We start from the raw sequence: 19,145 nt of genomic DNA on the forward strand, positions 1-19,145 counted from the left end.
AATGACAAAATACCTGACATCATGGCTAGCCACTCTTAATCAAATACTTTTAATACATTCAACACTTATGTTAAAAGACACCTTTGTGTTTTTTCTGAAAAGAACAAGAGGACAGCAACACAATTCCTGTTAAGCAGACAGTAGGTAAGAATGTTTTGCACAATCAAGGGGTCAAAATATGAGATGGTATTGGTCAAAGTATAAAATATAAATATAAAATATATTATACATATTATCTATTGATCAAAATATACTGATGATAATTATAATCAGGAGATGCTTTTGTGAAAAAGTTCTTTATCTAGAGCAATTTACTAGTGAAATAATCAGCCTTGGCTGGAGTCCTGGTCTACATGGCTATTTTCAGGTAATGCTGCACTTAATTTTAATTTGTTTGGATTCCAGTTGTATTAGTTATTAGGTGAAAGCTAAGAAGCACAAATTGCTTTCATCAACTCAAGGTTTTTAAAGAATCCTTTATTAAAACCTGTCAGCAGTCCATTCCCCCAGAACACAAAGCCCTTTGCTGCTTCAGACAAAAAAAAAAAAAAAAAAAAAAAAAAAAGATAAAACAATGATTTTTTTCTTTTTTTCCTCCCCATATTCTGTTTGAACACAAGGAGGCCCATGCATTTATTTTTAGACTAAGCAAAATAATCCATCTCAGAGTTAGAAAAGCGTGTAAAATCTTTAAAGAATGTTTGCTTTCTCCCCGGGCGCCCACACAGGAACACAGCAGTACAACCATTGAAAAATGCTTAAATTGCCAGTATCATTCAGTGTCAGCTGAAGAAAGCAAGAGTTCATGGAAATGGTTTGATTTGTTTTCAGACATGCAGCACAGGGCAATGGCAGGCCAGAACTGCTGTCTTGTCTTAGAAGCTGGGCTGCTGGCTTGGTGTGTGGACAGAAGGAGGAGAGCACCTGGTGGTGTGGCATTGTTTCAGTGGAATAACTTGGGTGTTGCCTTGGAAAGGAGAAGAGTGGGTTCAAATGGGTTAAGTGTGCTCTTGAAACCATCCACAGGGAGCTTGGCTACATGCAAACTGCTGGTTAAGCCCTGGTGCCCATGGAGGACCTGAAGTAGCACCCTGAGAAATTATTTTAGAAGGTTGATGTGCATATGGAGATGGATGAATTGGATTTGTGGTCTATGAACTGTGTCAAAAAAGACCAAGCAGCTTTAACACAAACGTGGAAACAAATACCTTTATAATGCGATTTTTAAGTTTTTGCCTCACTGGATGAGGGGGATCCCTTCTGCACATTTCTGTGGTGCTTCAGCATTGTTTTAATGTACATAAAGCAAAAAGTATCACGTGGTTGTTGTTTTACATGAAGTAGAGAAGTGAAATTTAATTGTTGTTTTACATGAAGAAGAGAAGTGAAATTTAATGCTTTAAGCAACAGTAATCAGATCTGCTTTAGCTTTACTTTGATTTTCTGGAATGCTTTGAGTCTTGATCCATTATGTTCTTGAGTAAGTTGGTGAGAAGGAGAGATACAGGATGTGTTGTTTGTTTTTGCTCATACTTCATCACTAAACCCACTTAGCAGGCTAACTGAAGCTAGAACAACATTCAAATAAGTTCATCCCCAAACACGTCGTTTTTACAGCTGCTGCTGTGTGCAGTGCCTTGCTAGTGCTGCACTGCAACCAAGTTCCTTCTCTTTCCACAAATACAGTCTGTTAGCAAGGTTTTTATAAATCTGGGATTCTATTTCAGTTTTCTCCTTGTCTTATCTCCTGTTTTTGTCCCTCTCTTACCTTCTTGTGTCGTCTTTGTTGTGTTGGTTGTGTCTTTGAAACGAGGCGAGCTTTCATTTTCTGAGCTAAAAATTATGTGTCTTGCAGTATTTTTTCACTTCTCATGAAAATTAATTCTAATCCTAGGCAACCTGCTGAGAAAATTGCCTTCCATTCTCCCAGGCTTGTTACTCTCAAGAAGCTGACGCTAGAATTTCTTTAGAACAACTACAGCTGCTGTTACGAGGACTCTGCTGCCCAGTAATATCTGTACATTATTTTACAGTAGCAATGAAACCACAGGCAATGTTCTGCATAACAAAATGACCTTTAAAATCAATAGCTATAATTTATGAAGCCCATCATTAAGGACATATTTAGCTCTGTATAGTTTGAGCTTTTAAACAGAAAACATCAACAAAGATTTTGGGACTAGATAATAAAAGCCTCTTTTTATTGTAACTTTCTGAAATAAACATTTTTGAGCTTAATACACAAATAGCACCAAGAAAAGTCTAAACTTCTGCAAGTATTCCTGCATAGAATGGAAGATTCCTGCATAGTCAGGGAAGAGATGGTCTCATCCTTAAGATACAGCTTGTTTCCAAGTTTTTGCCCAGTCTTTTACCTGATTTTTTTATTCAGAGCACACAGGCAGCAGTGCAAAGATTTGCTCATCTCAGTGTTATCTCAAATTCCATATTTTTCCTTTTATTAGAAGCGTTTGTTTTTTTTTTTTTTGTACGAACTTTAGAAAAAGAGAGAAACAAAAGAAATCCAACCCCTAAACTTCCCAGACCTGAAAGAAATCATAAGGAAATAAGTGTCGTGCTGTGTGTGTGCAAGTGACCAGAAAGGGAGCTGCTGGAAGTTGTAGGAATTAATCACTTAATCTCTCTGAAGTAACTTCCTCAACTGCATTTTTCCAGAAAGAAAACAAATATAGCAGTGATGTCTGAAGTGACTGAATTTCATGTCCCTCTCCACACCATCATCTGGACAACACACTTCCATATCAGAGGTTTTCAAAGTGGTGAACCTGTCCAGCTGCCAAGGGATATGGGATTTGGATCATGCTGGTGTGAGCTGTTAATGCTGAAGTTATATTCAACCAACTGGTCTGAGTGAAATCCTTTTCAGGCAGCTTCAGCTCTACTTAACAGTACTTCAGGCATATTGCCTTGCATGACTGTCTTAACCTTTACATGATAAGTCTTTGCAAAATATTACTTGGCCATCATCAGACAGTTGTGCAGGTTGGTGAAGTGGAAAAATGTATATATTGCAAGAATTGTAAAACTTATAGAATGTGGCAGTGTTTCACCATTTTAATATGGTACTTATTCTGCAGTAACTGAGAGAGACTTAAAAGTCATGTTAATGGTAGTCTCTGAATTTTTCTGTAGTCAAGATTTATTTAATGCCTTTGGCTTTATGTTTATCCAGCATTTTGTTCCAAAAACCTTAAAACCAAACTTATAGTTCACATTATGAAATGTCTGTTTTGCCAATTAGGTCTGTGAATCCTCATCAAAGAAATACTTGGTTTAATTTCTGTGACCTTTTTAAACCCTTCTCCTTGGCTTTTTAAGCTTGCAAGTTAGGAAGTAGTATATTAAATCAGCCATCTAAAACTTATTACAGAAATTCTTAAGTACAAATTCTGCTCCCATCGTATGTTATCATATGCATATAATTTCAAATTTTCAACTTAAATTATGAGTCACAGAACAGGCATGAGCCATGTTATAAAGGCTGTGTCTAGCTGTTCCCTGGGATTTTTGTGGAACAGCACTGCAAATTACAAAGGTGGCATTTTCTTATGCCTGCTCTCTTGAAGTAGCTTTTTGTCCTTCTGAATAAGACTTCTTTCCAAGTTACATCCTTTCATTTAACCTCTCCAGATCAGTAGAGGAACTGGGCTGGAGTCTTGGGTCAGTTGTGTGTACCTGCTTGAGGCTGGGTGTGCATGTCTGGCTCTGTCAGTGTCTTCTGAGGGAGATGGTAAATAGAGAATCATGCTACTGAGAAGACCTTTTGGGAGACTGTGACAATCACATTAAGCATCAACTGATGCTCATGCGTTGCTTGAGCAAAATCAGACTTTGTTGGAACAGAAATTAGTATTATTGCTGAAGGGGGCCTGTTACTGAAGTGCAGCATCAGTTTGGATGGGAATGTTGGCATTAAAAATCAAAACAAGAACCCAGAGATCAACCCATATCATGTGATTGTGCTTGATCTCTGCCATCAAAACATTTTGTGAACGGCACTCAGGTTATCCCCAGATTGGTACTGAGTCTGAAGTGTCTCAAGAGGAAAAACCCTAGCTGAATATTGTGCAGATGTTGGTGTCACCCAGCAAATACACACAGGGCTTAAATTGAGTTAGATGTGTGTGTGTTAGTGTTCTCTGTAAAGGCTGTAAACCTGGTAGTAGGGATAGACAGCAACATGTCATATTTGATCTTCAAAACCCACAGTCCTTGATGGAGCTGATCTCATTTCAGTGATCTTTAGGGTTTTTTAGCTCTTTGAACAACATTGTCTTTCTCCTTTTCCCTAGATCTTCTGTAAAACTGGCAAGGATAGTCCTTTTTCCAGATGGTTGTTGTGGTTTAATGGTAGTTTATAGGCTGAAATGCAGCTGAGATGTGACGTGAAGGAAAACTAAAAAAAAATGATTCAGCATGCAGAAATGCCCAGCTCCTTTAAGGGGATGTATGGCCTTGGACACTGCTGCTGTAACTAGTGGAGTCCCCCAGGGATCAGTGCTGGGTCCAGTTCTGTTCAACATCTTTATCACTGACCTCGATGATGGGACAGAGTGTCTGCTCAGCAAGTTTGCTGATGACACAAAGCTGGGAGGAGTGGCTGATTGACCTGAAGTCTCTGTGACCATTCAGTAAGATTAGGACAGACTGGAGAGCTGGGCCAAGAGGAACCTCATGAGGTTCTACAAGAAGTGCAGAGTCCTGCACCTGGGAAGGAATAATGAAATGTACCTGTACAGGTTAGGAGACGATCTGCTAGAGAGCAGCCCCCTGGAGAAAGACCTTAGAGTCCTGGTGGACAAGTTATCCATGGGATAGCAATGTGCCCTTGTGGACAAGAAGGCAAATGGTGTCCTGGGGTGCATTAAGAAGAGTGCATCCGGCAGATCAAGGGAGGTTCTTCTCCCTAATGGGACCTCACCTGGAGTATGGCATCCAGTTCTGGGCCCCCTGTTGAAGAGGGACAGGGATTTACTTGAGAGAGTATAAGTGAGGGCTATGAGGATGATGCAGGAACTGGAGCACCTGCCTTATGAGGAAAGGCTGAGAGATCTGGGGCTTTTTAGTCCGGAAAGGATATGACTGAGAGGGGATCTAATGAATGTGTATAAAATATGAGGGCTGGGTGTCAAGAAGGAAGGGACAGCCTCTTCTCACTTGTGCCCTGTGATAGGATAAGGGGCAGTGGATTCAAGATGGAGCACAGGAAGTTCCACCTCAACATGAGGAAGAATTTATTTGCTGTAAGGGTTTTGAAGCCCTGGAACAGGCTCCACAGATAGGTTGTGGAGTCTCCTTCTCTGGAGACTTTAAAGACCTGTCTGGATGAATTTCTGAGTGACCTGCCCTAGTTATGGTCCTGCTCTGGCAGGGGGTTGGAGTTGGTGATCTTTAGAGCTCCCTTCCAACCCCTGACATTCTGTGATTCTGTGAATTTAGTGGCTCTAGAAGTAAAACAGAAGCAACCCTGAGCATCCCTGATACTTTATGTTCTGTATCTCTAGAGCTGTGCATATTTTAAGGGCACATTGTATCTTAAAAAAAACAACACACAAATATAAGGGTCTGTGCTGCCAGTGCAGACTGCCACAGTACTTAAGGATCCTTTGCTTTCCTTTAAATTCTGTGTCACAGTGAAGAAAGTGATTGCTGCTAAGCCTCCAGATCTGTGAAGAGCAGCAGTCACTGAACAGGGTTCTCCAGGATTACAATAAACCCTCCTGAAAATTGCACTGTACTCGTGTGTAAACCTGTATCAGCTGCAAAGCCTCTTCAGGCATATCTGCAGGAACTTCAGGAAGGGCTATGAGGTGTTTAACCACTGCAGGAGAGGTCCACATTGTTGCAGATGCGTGATTCTCAGGTTAACTGTATTCCACTTTTGTCATCAGTTATCACCTCATAAAACTTAAATTTCTGGAATGGGAGAAGAAAACTGGTTTTGATTGGTTGCACTTGATTCATGGGAGAGAGAAAGTTTTTCAGTACTTTGTCCAGACAGGGTCTTGTTTCCATAACTGTTTTATGGGAAGGGTTTTTACTGTGGGATGCTCAAGGGATATCTTAGAAGCTTTCTGAAGCAATCTGCTAGTTGAACACTGCTTTTCTGTACAGCAAAATGAAAGTTTTTGTGTCTGCTATTCACTACCTATTAGACTGAGAAGTATATTTGGTGGTTAAGCTTGCTGGGAAGAAAAAGGTGACAAGAGGGATCAATTTTTGGCACCATGAATTATGAAGCATCCCCATCTTTTGCCATATGGTAGAAGTTCCCTGCTGTTTGCTCACCTTCTCCCCTGCCTGCTCTGTGGTGCTTCTGCAAGTCTTGCCTAGATCCTAGCCCCTTGCTTCCATTCTTGTGACTCACCTGGCTGTGCCTCAGCTTCTGTTTGGATTGAGCTAAGTAAGCAGCTATTTGAGTGAGGAAAAGTCAAATCTTTGTCAAATGAGAGCTGCCTCCATAAGAACTTTGCAGGCACAGACAAATGAGGTTGCAGGGAAAAAACATTCCTCATCTCTGCTCCCTCCATTGTAAATAGTGCAGCATATAGGAAGCAAATGAGTGATCTTTCTGTGAGAGTGCTAAGGATGAAGCTTTTTGGCTTGATGAAAGCATTTGCTTGCTTTGATATTTACTTTGTCCTCGGGAAGAGCTTTCTGATCAGGCACTGTAGCTCCCTGCCCTCTTCCTTTAGCGTGAGGAACCTTGACCTTTCCCTTTCAGCAGCTGCACCAATTGCTTGACATTTCCATTGCATTTCTTGTCTATAGGTCTTGGATGCACTTTGCTCATTGTAACTACTCAGCTCTGTGGCTGTTTTTAATTTCCATTTCCTGTAATGCTACCAGTTAGAAAAGGATGCATAAATGATGAGTACTGTCAAAATACATGCCTTGCTAGTAGATGAAAAGCCAGTCTGTTGACATGAAGTGGTGTTTCCCATGGCCAGGCAGTGGGTCAGTATGTGGAAGCAGCACAGGTCCTTCTGCAGAGCATCCCAAGCACCTAATGCTGCTGGTGGCACTGGAAGGAAGAGGGCACTGCTACTGTAGCCACTGCTCACAGCCTGGGCATGGGGCAGAGGGGTTCTGTCAGGGGGAGTCAGGGGAGGCATTTGCTCCTGCTTTTCCCCAGAAGCCATGTGTGGTGCTGTGTGTGTGTTGAAGGGGGTGTCCTGCCAGGAGCTGCTAAGTGGTTTTCCTGATGAATTGAAAGCACATTTATTTGTTTGCACAAGTTGCGGTGTCTACTTTTTGTTTTATATATAACTGGCAAATATTAGCATTGCTTTGTCTTGTACTCTTCCCCAGAACTGTGCAGTGCCTGGGCTCTTGTGAGCTTGGTTGAAGGCAGCTGCAGGTGTTGCTGTGGCTGCTTTCCTGGTTCTCTTCAGGAGGCACTTTCTGGAATGCCAGGACAGCAGCAGGGAGCTGGCTGCCCTTCAGAGGTCCTCACCTTGCTTTTGTTGGGGAGGCCCTGCCAGACAAGCATGTGGTGGGCACTGCCTGGACCCCTGCAGAATGAGGAGGGGAAGCTCAGGGGCAGTTCCTTGATCCAGATCCAGGTCATTTGCAGGTTTTTCCAGAAATCACCAGATTGCTCCCACCCGGTGGTATGTTCAAAATTTTGTTCTGAGCTGCAGAAGTTACAGTTGTATTGCTTTTCTATTTTTTAATGACAGTTGATATTGCCATGAGTCCAAGAGCTGGCATTCAAGGACTTGGTGTACAATTCCTCCTGTTAAAACATCTCTGCTTTGCCTCCTCCGAGCTTAGGGCTTTATACTGGCTTCTTTTTTCTGCTGGGTGCACATGGGTGCATAGAAGAACTCAAGTCATGAAACAAGAGGAATCTTGCAAGCTGAATGTGCACCATTGTTTGATAAGCTCTGTTCCTCTTAATGTGATTTTCTCAAGAGATGTTGTTGGATGACATTCTGTCTTTCTTAGAATGTATCTTGTGCTTCCACTAAAGACTTGAAAACTTCAGGCTTTGTAGAAGCACATTATTAACTGCCCATCTGATGGGGCTTTTGGTTGTTTTTTTTATTCTGAGGGACTTCTATGAAATTTATAGAACCATTGGTGAGAAAATGTTTTGGTGCATCTGTTTGTCTCATGTCAGTTGGTAAAAACAACACCAGCTCATGCTGATTTCCTCTCTTTTGTTGTAGCAAACCTTCCCCAGTGATGTCCACTCCATTGAAGAGATTTTGAAGGTAGGTGCTCTTAAATAATAGATCTCTGTGTTTGCTTGCATTTTGCACACATCAAAGTAGTATGTGTGGAAAAAATTACCTCTCTGCTTCCGTTCTGTCAGCCAACGTTGCAATCACTAAAAGTGTGGTGTGTGGTACACTGTGGAGAAGTTAAGATAAAAATTAGCATTGGATACAGCTGGCTTTGTAAGATTTGTCTTTCTATCCGTATGTCAGTGTAATACATCTGGTGCATTCGTGGAGCAAGACTGATGAGTCAACTGAAACAGCCAGAGCCTTTGCCAAGTCAGGGGTTTGCCATTCCTGAGTGCACTTTCTCCAAAGGTGATGGACATTCTGATTCCTCTCCACATGGGCAACCCCAGCCATGGCCCTACATGGGAGCATGTACCTGTGTCCTTCCCACCTGCCTGGGCATGATGCTGCTGCTGGGCTCCTTCTCCTTCACTGGGATTCCAGTCCATTCATGTCAAGCCCAGCCAGCTCTGATGGAAAACTGTAACCTTGTGTCAGGGCTGGATCTGGGAACAGTGCACAGACTCCCAGTAGCTTTGGTGGGCCATGAAAATGATCAGGGGGCTGGAACACCTTTCCTACAAAGCCAGGCTGAGGGAGCTCGGGTTGTTCAGTCTGGAGAAGAGAAGGCTCCAGGAGACCTAATTGGGACCTTCCAATACCTGAAGGTGATACAGGAAGACTGGAGAGGGATAGTGTTCAAGGGCCTGGAGTGAAAGGATGAGGGGCAATGGTTTTAAATTAGAGAAAAGCAGATTTAGATTGGATGTTAGGAAAAAAATCTTTACCATGAGGGGAATAGAAAACTGAAACATGTAGCCCAGGGAGATGGTTGAGGCCTCATCCCTGGAGATATTCAAGGTGAGGCTTGAGGAGGCTCTGACCAACCTGATTTAGTTGAGGGTGTCGCTGCTTACTGGTGAGTGTATGTCACCCATTCACTGTCCATGATGTGAAAATGCACTGTGATCTGCAAGCCAGTCATGCTGATACTGAGAAGACAGTTCCTTGATACCAAATATTATTCTGAGACACTTAAGTCCTAATGGAGGTGTTGGTTTCTGTGATTCACTGATGTCATTGTTGCTTCAGGTCACAAAATCCTGATGCCCTTATTGCTCTCAGGAAGCTGTTGTTGGGGCAGCATTTTGGATTAACGGTAGCTGTGCACTCACTAGCTCCTGTGTGCTGGTTGGTGTTGCAACATGAGTACTCTGCCTCGAATACTGCGTCCTTATGTTTCACAAGGCATCCAGTTTTCTTGTATAACACTACTTTTGTAGCAACCACAGGGAAGTATGTACAAATACATGAAGAGTCAGTGCAGTATATTGAGAAGTTTATCCTCTGTTGAAACATTGCATGGCTAGTGAATAAAGTGACCAATGAACTGAACCAAGGAGAAAGGAAGGGTGGTAACCATGCAGTCACATGGTTTTTAGTTGTAGGCTGCTTCTGGGTCTTGCATCCTTGTAGATTACTCTGATCCCTGCTTATAGAGCAGAAGACAATGTGGGTTCATTCCCTGCTAAGTCTTTGCATTCATAATAGATAAGGAAACTAGAAACACTTCTGAACTTTCATATTTGTGCCTTGATGAAAAGGTGGCACTTGCAAATTGAGACACAGAAATTTTCACACTTCAGTCATCTTGGTGCCAAAAGTACAAAAACATACATTGTGCTGACAGGTACCTCATTCATTTCTTTTAAGACCCTGAGCAATCTGCGAGTGCATGTTTGTCATGAGATCCATTCAGCTTCAACGTAATTCCTAAGTTTCTGAGCTGGGCAAAATTGTGTATTGTGTTACTCTGTGTGCTGCTTTCTTCAGGAAGCTGGCATGGAACAGTTGTGGTGACAGCCACTCTGGATGGGGATGGTGGGTGTACTTCTTGAGTGCAAAGGTTGTGTTGGGCCAGAGGGGAAGACCTGAGATAACTATTCCTGCCAAGGTAGTGAGGGTGGCAGGCCATAAGGATTCACTTAGTGATTATTAAGCTCTTCAGGATTTGAAACTCAAGTATTTAGGGGCCAAGAAGAGTCTTATGTGATTTCAACAAGATGGTTCTGAATTTCTGAGCCCAACTTCCCCAAAAGCCTCATCTAAATTAACTCCCATTATTTTAGGATCATAGAATTTTCAGGGTTGGAAGGGACCTCTAAGATTATCCAGTTCCAACCCCCCCTATCATGGGCAGGGACACCTCACACCAGATCAGGTTGCTCAGAGCCCTGTCCAGCCTGGCCTTAAAAACTTCCAGGCACAGGGCTTCCACCACCTCTCTGGGCAACCTGTGCTAGTGTCTCACCACACTCATGGTGAAGAACTTCTTCCTAACATCCAATCTAAATCTCCCCTCCTCTAGTTTGAATCCATTCCCCCATGTCCTATCACTACCCAACACCCTCAAAAGTCTCTCAGCAGCTTTCTTGTAGCCCCCTTCAGACACTGGAAGGCTCCAATAAGGTCTCCTTGGAGCCTTCTGCTCTCCAGGCTGAATAACCCCAACTCTTGGTCTGTTTTCAGTGTAGGTACAAGGCAGATACCTTTTTCTGTGCTGGGCTTATCACGTGTGCTTGTTGCAGTGCAAGCCAAGGCTTTAGAATGCTCTTCTGGGCCAAGCTGTGATGCCAGAAGAGGCAGGTTGGAAGTTGTTCTTGCCTGTTGAGCCCTCTCCCATGACTGTGGTGTTCATGCTCTGCTTTCACCTGGACCACAGCTCAACCCACAAGGTGGTAGCTGGTCTTGATGGTGTGTGAGAGTATGGGAAGGTGAACAGGGCAGAAGGATTCCTAAAGATGTAGCACATCAGTCTCCTTTTTATGGTTTGAAACCATGTCCTGAAGCTCTGCATCAAAGACTTCTTGGTTAGTCAGAGCAAAAAGCAGAATTTCAGGCACGGGGAAACACTGGCAGGGGAAATGGCTCACAGTCAGAGCCCTCTGGCTGATCTTGAGTTACAAAAAGCCTTTCAGATTGCTGTTTCTGTGAAGGGATGCAAGAATTTCCATAATCATCAAGTGCTGCATTTTGCAAAGCCCCACAACTGCTCATAGACAAATTTTATTTACTTTGGCTGACGTTGTCTGTGCTGGCTGTAATGCTGAGGCCTGACCCTTGCAAACACAGTGAATACTTAACTCTCCACAAGCTTCCCTGGTGTGGTTCCTGTGAGTTGGCCAATGCAAGTGTGCTCAGAGGAGAGGAGGAGCTCCTCACTGTCTGCCTCCAAGGAGAGCTTCTTGCTGCAGGGCTGTCTCTTGGGTTTATGATCAGGTCTAAAAGGACTTTATTTGGTAGATCCAGCAGAACATCTTATGCGAAGAACTTCACCTGCTTATCAGCAGAAATACTTTAAGCTGCTTCTCTCAATCTTTTTCCAGGAAATGACCCACTCATGGCCACCTCCCCTGACAGCTATTCATACACCTAATACAGCAGAGCCTTCCAAATTTCCGTTTCCAACAAAGGTAAAACACCCTCTTTTTGCCAGGGCTTGTGATAAATTAGAAGAGAGCTCTTCAGCTCTTAAATGTGTTACTATATGATTTTGGCCCCCTTTCATAGATGAAGGCTGTCAGGGAGAGATTACCTTTAGAAGAAGTCAGATAAATTAAAGCACAGTTAATTTTGAACTGCATAGCAGTTGCTTGCAACACATTTTTTTTTTACTGTGAATTGGATCAGATTGTGCTTCTGAGTAGCTTTTCTTGAGTGGCCTATTTGGTAAGGTAGTTGTTTCCTCTTTTTTATGTTTTAAGCAAGCTTTGTATTTTTAGAGTTTGAGGTAAAGGTGGATATGAATAATATTTCAATGATTTACACATTTTAAATTTTTTTTTTTATTATTTCTTTAAAAATGCACATGCCACTAATGTGCTGGCAAAATATTTTTGGTGGCAGTAGCATGTAGTGTTTCTGCCCCTGCTAAGCCACGACAGGCCAGCTTAAGGTGTTGGCCACTTCAAAGTTGTACTTTGACAATTTACTCAAAGTATTTATTACAGTTACACATGAAAACCAAGTCATCAATATGTTGCTGTTGAGAGAGCTGTTTTATTTTATTCTCAATTTGCACTTTGTCCTTTCGTTCTAGGAATCACAGTATATTGGATCTGTAGCACACAGTCAAAGTAAGTAGAAATCCAAAGAAAACACACTAAGTGTGTATTGACAGGTGGTTTTGTGTGTTATAGATTGAGGAGAACATAAAATATTTACATTGATTAAGGAGCAGAGTTTTCTGTGCTTTGTTAAACAGCGATGAATTTAGAAAGTGCTTAAGAGATTTTATACATTCATCCCCTAGAAATTAAGGCAGAAATTCTCAGCAGAGAACAAGCAGTATTTCTTTAAGAAACCCCATTGGGACTGATGAATAATCTCAATGGCAAACAGACAGCTGAGTCCTGGAAGAAAGTGACTTTCTTATCTGGTGCTCAGGGCCCATGGGGTAAAATAAGCTACAAGTGAGGCAAATAAAACCACCTGATTTGTTTTTGATTTACAGAACAATATGATGCACCTTCAAAAACATTGCCTGGTTTTCAGCCAAGAACATCGTAAGTAACCAAATTCAGTTCCCATCTTTACTGTGCAGTTACTTAAAAGAACCTGGAATGAATTAAAATTTAGTTTACTTGATGGTTCTGAGGAATCAAGGGTTTATCAGGATAAATTTCACTAACAGAAATTTAGAGAGAGAATTTTCACTAACAGAAACATTCCTATTTCATGATTATGATGTTAAAAACAACAAAACTGAAGGGAAAACCCCAATTACTAATGCACCAGATTGATTTTTGCCCTTTTAGTCTGTGGATACTTAACATCTTGTCACAATTAGTGCTATTCAAACCACTAATAATGTGTTCAACTGACATAAAGTTTAAGGGATACAAACTTGGAATCTGATCTATTCTGTGTATCATTTTGAAGCTGTGGGGGCTCCCTAGTAAAGCAACAGCTATGAAAACCAGGAGTGAAATGTTAAAGCAGTTGTATGGTATAACTTTCTGGAACCGGCCAAGGAGAAGTTTTCTAAAAAGTGTTGTCTTAATTTTATTTGTATTTTAAAAATACAAATAAACAAGCAAAGAGCCCCATCCACGTGGGCATTCTAAAAAACTTAATTTATATTCTAATAATTTAAGCAAGTTGCTAGGTGGGGTGAAGGTTAAATTTCTGCAGCTTTTAAAAACAGTACTTCTGTCTTACTACTTTCCTTTACATTTTTCTTCTTTTCCCTATTGCCTCTAACAATTACAGTCTCAGTTTAACTTGCTTATGCATAATCACTACCACAGTTTGCAAGGCTAAGAAGAAATGCCAGATAATAAATTAATTGCTCCAATTAAAAAAAAGCTTAATTTGGTGGATAAAATAACTCGGTACTGTCCCTGCAGGTGAACATAATTTTCTATTAAATAGGTTAATTACAGGAGTTGTTTGAAAGTGATTTTGTGTGGGCTGATCTATCTTTCTAGATTAACCTGACCAGATGGCAGCACTGATAGATTCTGAGCCTCAAGTAATAAATAGAAATCTTTCCATGTCTAGAAGGCTAAGGGGTCTGAGTGCAAGGCAATTGCCAAATCATTAAATGCCTCTCAGTTCTTGTGGCATAGAGAGATCTCGTGTTCCATAGATGGCTGCAAACTACAGACTACAAAGCTTCTTCCACTTGTTTTCTTTTCTTTATTGCGAACACTTTAATTTAAAACAAAACAAAACTGGGCTAGTCACAAGTAAGAGGAAGAGCATCTCTCCATCTCGGTTGAGATTGTAGAATTTTGCAGCAAGATCTGTAAAACAACCTTTTCTATGCTGTTTCAGCATCCCTCAGAAAAGCACTCGCTGGCTGGGAGTATGGGAGTCTTCTGAGCAGCTCTCTATTTCCTTAATCCACTCTTGAGTTTGCTTCTTCATCCTCTACCCCAGCTTGCTGCTCCTGAATGATTTCTGGAAACATTTAGTGCACTATTAAAAGGCTTCGTTTCAACTGCTCCAGACTCTGCCTTCCTCCACAGATACCCTGCAATGATCATCTTTATTTTAGCTTTTCTCAGCTTCTTGTAAAAGTCTTTCTAGCACTTCAGTCAGTTGTCCAGGTGGCAGAGAGAGGAGACTTTTACTGCAGACAAGAATCTGAACATACTCCTTTCTTATCCCAAAGGTCCAGACTTGTATATTTGGCATGGTAGGTAGCTCTGTCCTTAACCCACATCCCCTCCCTGCTTAGTATCCTTGCTGGCACTTCAGAGCCAGTGCTCATCTACCAGGAGCAGGTATATCCACAACTGATGAACAGAGTTGAAGCAGGAGGAACGGAGTGGCTTAGGTTTAGGTCCCAAATGGACTCAAGCTAGATTTGCCCAAGAATTTCCTCTCAGTCTTTCCCTTGAATTGATGCACCCTTTCTTGGTTTGTTTTGTTTTCATGTGCACAACAGGGCTTGCTTTCTTTGCTGCTCCAAGCACATGTGACTGAAAATCCAGCTGCCTCGGGTAGCTTGGGTTACAAAGCATGGGGCTGGCTGAAAACAAACAGCGTTTGTTCTGGTTAATTAGAGGTTTAAATCCCAATGCATCTGTGTGCCCGAATTAAGCATTCAGCTTCACAGAGCATGCAAGGGTTTCCCAGATGGCTTTCATTCCTGAATACAGCCCTGAAGTTAGCACCTGGCTGTGCTGGAATGGAAGTAGCCTTTCTTTTAAAAGGGGAGATGCCAAGCTCATTCTTCCTGGTGCATCTTTAACCCAGCTGGCAGAGAGGTACCAGCCTGGGCTTTTGGCGGGGTTGTTTGGCAGGCAATATTTATTTTAGTGCAGCTTCTCTGACTAAAAGAGCTCTTTTAAAATAGCTTTGTAGGGAGATCAGTGTGTATATAAGCTGAAAATGAAAATGCAGCATCTACTAACTCCAGAGGCAGTCGAAGCATTACAATTATTAAAGCAAATTTAAAAACTAGACTATTTAACCATTTTTTGAAACCTTGTGTTGGGGAAACTTTGTCTTCCTTAGGGAAGTCTGATTCATTTAAAGTTTTGGTGTTCTTCCTTGATCCTAATTAAGTAGTTGCAGGGGAAGTTGTTTTTTTTTTTATGCTGATGCCTTTTATTTAACAGGAGCTCTGGTGAAACAGGCAGTCCTTTTAGTGACAAATAGTTAAATCATACTTAAAAGAAGATTTAGTTAGTGTTTCCTTCCATTATCCTCTTACCACTAAAGGAAATTCATCTTTAGTCCACAATTTTTAAATCAAAACAAAACAAAAAACCCCAAACAAACACTTTTAGAACTTTTTAGCATCCCTGGAAAGCTGTTCATTATCACCGTTGAAGAACTACTTTTCCTAATGAGGTGGAAAAGAATTTAAAATAATTCAATAAGATGCCAGTAGACACTTACCCAAACTACCCAGAAGTGCTGGGAGTGGCTGTGTTGTTGCTGTTTGTCTTTTTTCCTTTTTATGTCTCAGGGGACTGGCACTGAGCTTTGGCTCCAGCTGAGAGGCAAAGTTGGTACATGCAGGACTGATGAGGACTGCAGGCTGTTGGCCTTCTCTAGGAAGTTCAGGGATCTGGTTTTCCAAGATGGGGTCTCATAGCACTTCCCTCCAGTGTTTGCTTCTAAAAGAAGAGGCGAGAGAGTGATTCCCACTGAGAAAGATGTGTGAGGAAATGGGGCAGAGGAGGCTGGTAGAGGGAAGAGGATAGTCAGAGAAGAATGGCAAGGTCAAAATTCACGAACAAAGAAAGCACATGTGACTTTGTGAGTGTCATCAGACAAAGCCTTTTTGTCTCTAAGAACTGCTTCTGCATCGGTGAGAGGGACCTGGGGACTGTGGGTCAGAATCTTTGCAGGATGTCTGGGAGGGGCTGGGGGACAGGGGAGGCCTTAGAGTTTTCTTCGGGGTGTTCTGCTCTGCAGGATGGAGCAGAGTCATCCCTTCTGGTTAGTGGACCTGTTCACTGTGAGGCTCTGGCCAGCTTTCACAGTAAATGAAGTCCTCTTTCAATGGAGCTCTTTGCATGTCAGCTGCTTTGTCATGAGTGTAAAATAATTTGTCTAGTTCATGAGGATAGTGTTTAAATAAGAGGATCACTTTTTTTTTTTATTCAAGGTTTTTACTCCTCTGTTGTCACAGAACCAGAAAAGCAAACTGCTCAAGGTCCCTGGAGGTGACCCACAGAGCTGTAAATCTATTTTGCTTTGTTCATAATTTAAAATGAAAGCTTCAAGGAGTGGGAAGGTTTGTGTAGTTTTTCCTAACAAGTGTAAGGAACACTTAAGTCTGTCACCCCTTTTGCAAGGTTACATGGTTCACTGGGGATCTTTCGTATTTGTTTTCTTGATATGAAATGTATTGTCACAAGGAGTTGAAACCTTATTTTTTTATTTGGCCATAAGAAAAATTTGTCACAGGGAGCCCTTGGTTTGAAAGGAGGGTGAAATAAAGAGAGTTTTGATGTGATTGGTTAAAATTCTTCTCTCATTTCCCTAGCTTTTTATCCCATTTTTGGGATGACACGTGTAATTCTTAGGGCTGAAAAGCCCAGCTAGTTTTAAGATTTGAATCTCTGTAGTTTTGAGTAGCAAGAGTTTTGCCTGTTTTCCAACTTCTTTCTGGATACCTATGTGATTGTCAAAGAGGGGAGTAACCATCTGGGGGAACTTTGGGTCCCTTCTCACCAGTCTTTCCCTGGCAGCCTCTTGAGGACCTTGGTAATGCATTGAAATCATAAAAAGTAGTTACCAAATTAGGCTTATGGAAACATTTACTGGCAGCCTGCTCTCTAGCAATACTTAAGAGTTTATGCCTCCACACTTGTGAAGTACTGTGCTTATCTAAACTGCTTGATGGTCCAGTTACTGCTGAGATGTGTAAAATGGTGAAGAGAAGAGAAGAAGTGAAGAGAAGAAAAAAGAGAGAGGCTTGACCTTGGCGTTTACTATGTATGTGTGATAGGAGTCTTCAGCAGCAAAAAGAGAACCCCTGTGAGAGAAGAAATATTCACAGCACTGGAGAGCAGAGAGCATTAACGTGCACAGCTGCTGGTGCAAAGGAGATACCTTCTGCCACTTGGAGAATCAGTGCAGGCTAATAGCATGCTAGACTCTTGCTGTACAAGGGTCAGACCCCTTCTGTTCCACCCTGCTATGTTAGTGTTCCCGGCTACCTTTGGTGGCAGTGTTAGTGTGCTAGGTAGCCTCTGCTGAGGAGCATTCCCCTCAAAGAACTTTGTTGTCTGTAGATGGCAGCCAGTGATACTGACCTCCCTTACCAAAGGTCCTGAGCTGAGTTGGCACAATAAAATGCTCAGGTTGTGTGTTACAGTTTGATCATTCATTCAGGTAATTACAGGGTGTAGCAGATTAGAGCATGCCGAATGTTCAGAAAGGATGTGGGATGTTGGTTTGTTTTGTCAAGAACTAAGTCTTCTTCAGTGTCTACTGCTTGAAAATGTGTCTGCCTTGGCTGATACTTATTTTCTGGTTGTCTTTCAGAATGCTCCAGGACGACCTGCAGCTCAGTGATAGTGAAGAGAGTGGTGACGACCAAGTCAGTTTTAGATGTTTTATACTCTAGGCACACAGAAATCCCTCTACATCATCATGACTTGTGTTGTTCTGAGTTCCTGAAGCTAACCTTTCCTCCCCCTCTCCTCTTTGTCTTTTGTGAACAAAACAGGTTGTTGAAAAGACAGCTTCTTCACCTGGTCTTCCAAGGTACAGGTTTCTTCTCAAATTACTAGTTTGACCAAATACAGGGGAAAACCCAAACTAATCCATGTATCGGGGGTAGATGGATAAGGTTTCCTGATCTCTCCTGTAGACAAAGGCTTTTATTTCTAGCTGCCTGAAGCTGCTGTTAGAAATGGGCTTTAGTTCTGTGGAGTTTTACAGAAATCTCCGATTAGAAGTGAATAATCTGGGCATGCTGGATTTTTACACATTGTACTGAATTGTATGAATTACTTGTATTTCCCCAACTGTTTCCTTCTTTCCTTCTCTTCCCTTCCACCAGTGTATATGTACGTTGCACTGGAACCATTGGGATTTTCAGTTGTGTTAGTGATGGGTGAGGTGCAAGTCCAGTTTTAGTTGAAAAGGAAGCCCAAAACAGCCAAGAGGGTGAAAACAGAAAAGGGTTAGGTAGACTTCTTGAGCCTGCTTCTGCTCATCTTGATAAGGTAGCTGATTGTAAGCAATTCCTGCCAGGTATCGTTAGTCAGAAGCGATATTCAATGCCGGCTGAACATCCATGTGCCAGCATTTGCTGAAGAAAGATGGAGAAGCTCATAATTTTACCTACAGGAGAAAAACTACTTATGTTTTTGTCTTGATCCCTGTGTTTTCATGCACAGGGTAATGGTCTACAAAATCAGCCGTGCAGAAGGGCACACCCATTCTTGGCATGATCTGCATCTCTGCAAGCTCTTGAAATAGTGTTCTCATGATATCAGTCTGGATCAGCAAGGATCTTGCCTCCAAATCATACAAATGTATTGACACTGACAGGGGAATCAATTTTCGAAGTAAAAAAAAAAAAAAAAAAAAAAAATCAACATTTTTATTTCATAAGCCCATTTCAAAACAAAAAGAAGCTGTGCATAAAAGTCATGGCTCTCCCAGTTCCACCTAATCCCTTTGTAAGTGCTGGAGGAAAATACCTTTGAGTAGGGGAGGGTGTTGCAAAAAATCCTGCTGCTTGATGTGGCTGCTAATGAAATGGCCACATCCTACAGACCAAGTAACACAGATGAAAAAAAACTTAGAGGAGAATACAAAAAGAGAAACCATCCTGGAATGTATGTTTCTGTCTTGTTAGCTTTTATAGGAATTTTTTGAGTATTTGGGCTATAAGAAGAAGTTTTGGTTGTT

General features: G+C 41.8%; 1 protein-coding gene across 8 annotated transcripts in view; it reads left to right on the plus strand.

Annotated features, from left to right (window-relative positions):
- AFF1 (ALF transcription elongation factor 1) overlaps positions 1-19,145 on the plus strand; it is a 105,807-nt gene that overhangs the window by 51,838 nt on the left and 34,824 nt on the right. For 7 of the 8 annotated variants that reach the window (XM_071753610.1, XM_071753606.1, XM_071753613.1 and 4 more), the window contains 6 exons: positions 8,196-8,240; positions 11,642-11,728; positions 12,355-12,391; positions 12,769-12,820; positions 17,769-17,823; positions 17,953-17,990. In XM_071753610.1, the coding sequence (XP_071609711.1) occupies positions 8,196-8,240; positions 11,642-11,728; positions 12,355-12,391; positions 12,769-12,820; positions 17,769-17,823; positions 17,953-17,990 (314 nt within the window). The remainder of the gene's footprint in view (positions 1-8,195; positions 8,241-11,641; positions 11,729-12,354; positions 12,392-12,768; positions 12,821-17,768; positions 17,824-17,952; positions 17,991-19,145) is intronic. The other variant, XM_071753612.1, reaches the window with a different exon arrangement.

This window comes from Heliangelus exortis, chromosome 10 (genome assembly GCF_036169615.1).
Source record: "Heliangelus exortis chromosome 10, bHelExo1.hap1, whole genome shotgun sequence".
NCBI lineage: Eukaryota > Metazoa > Chordata > Aves > Apodiformes > Trochilidae > Heliangelus > Heliangelus exortis.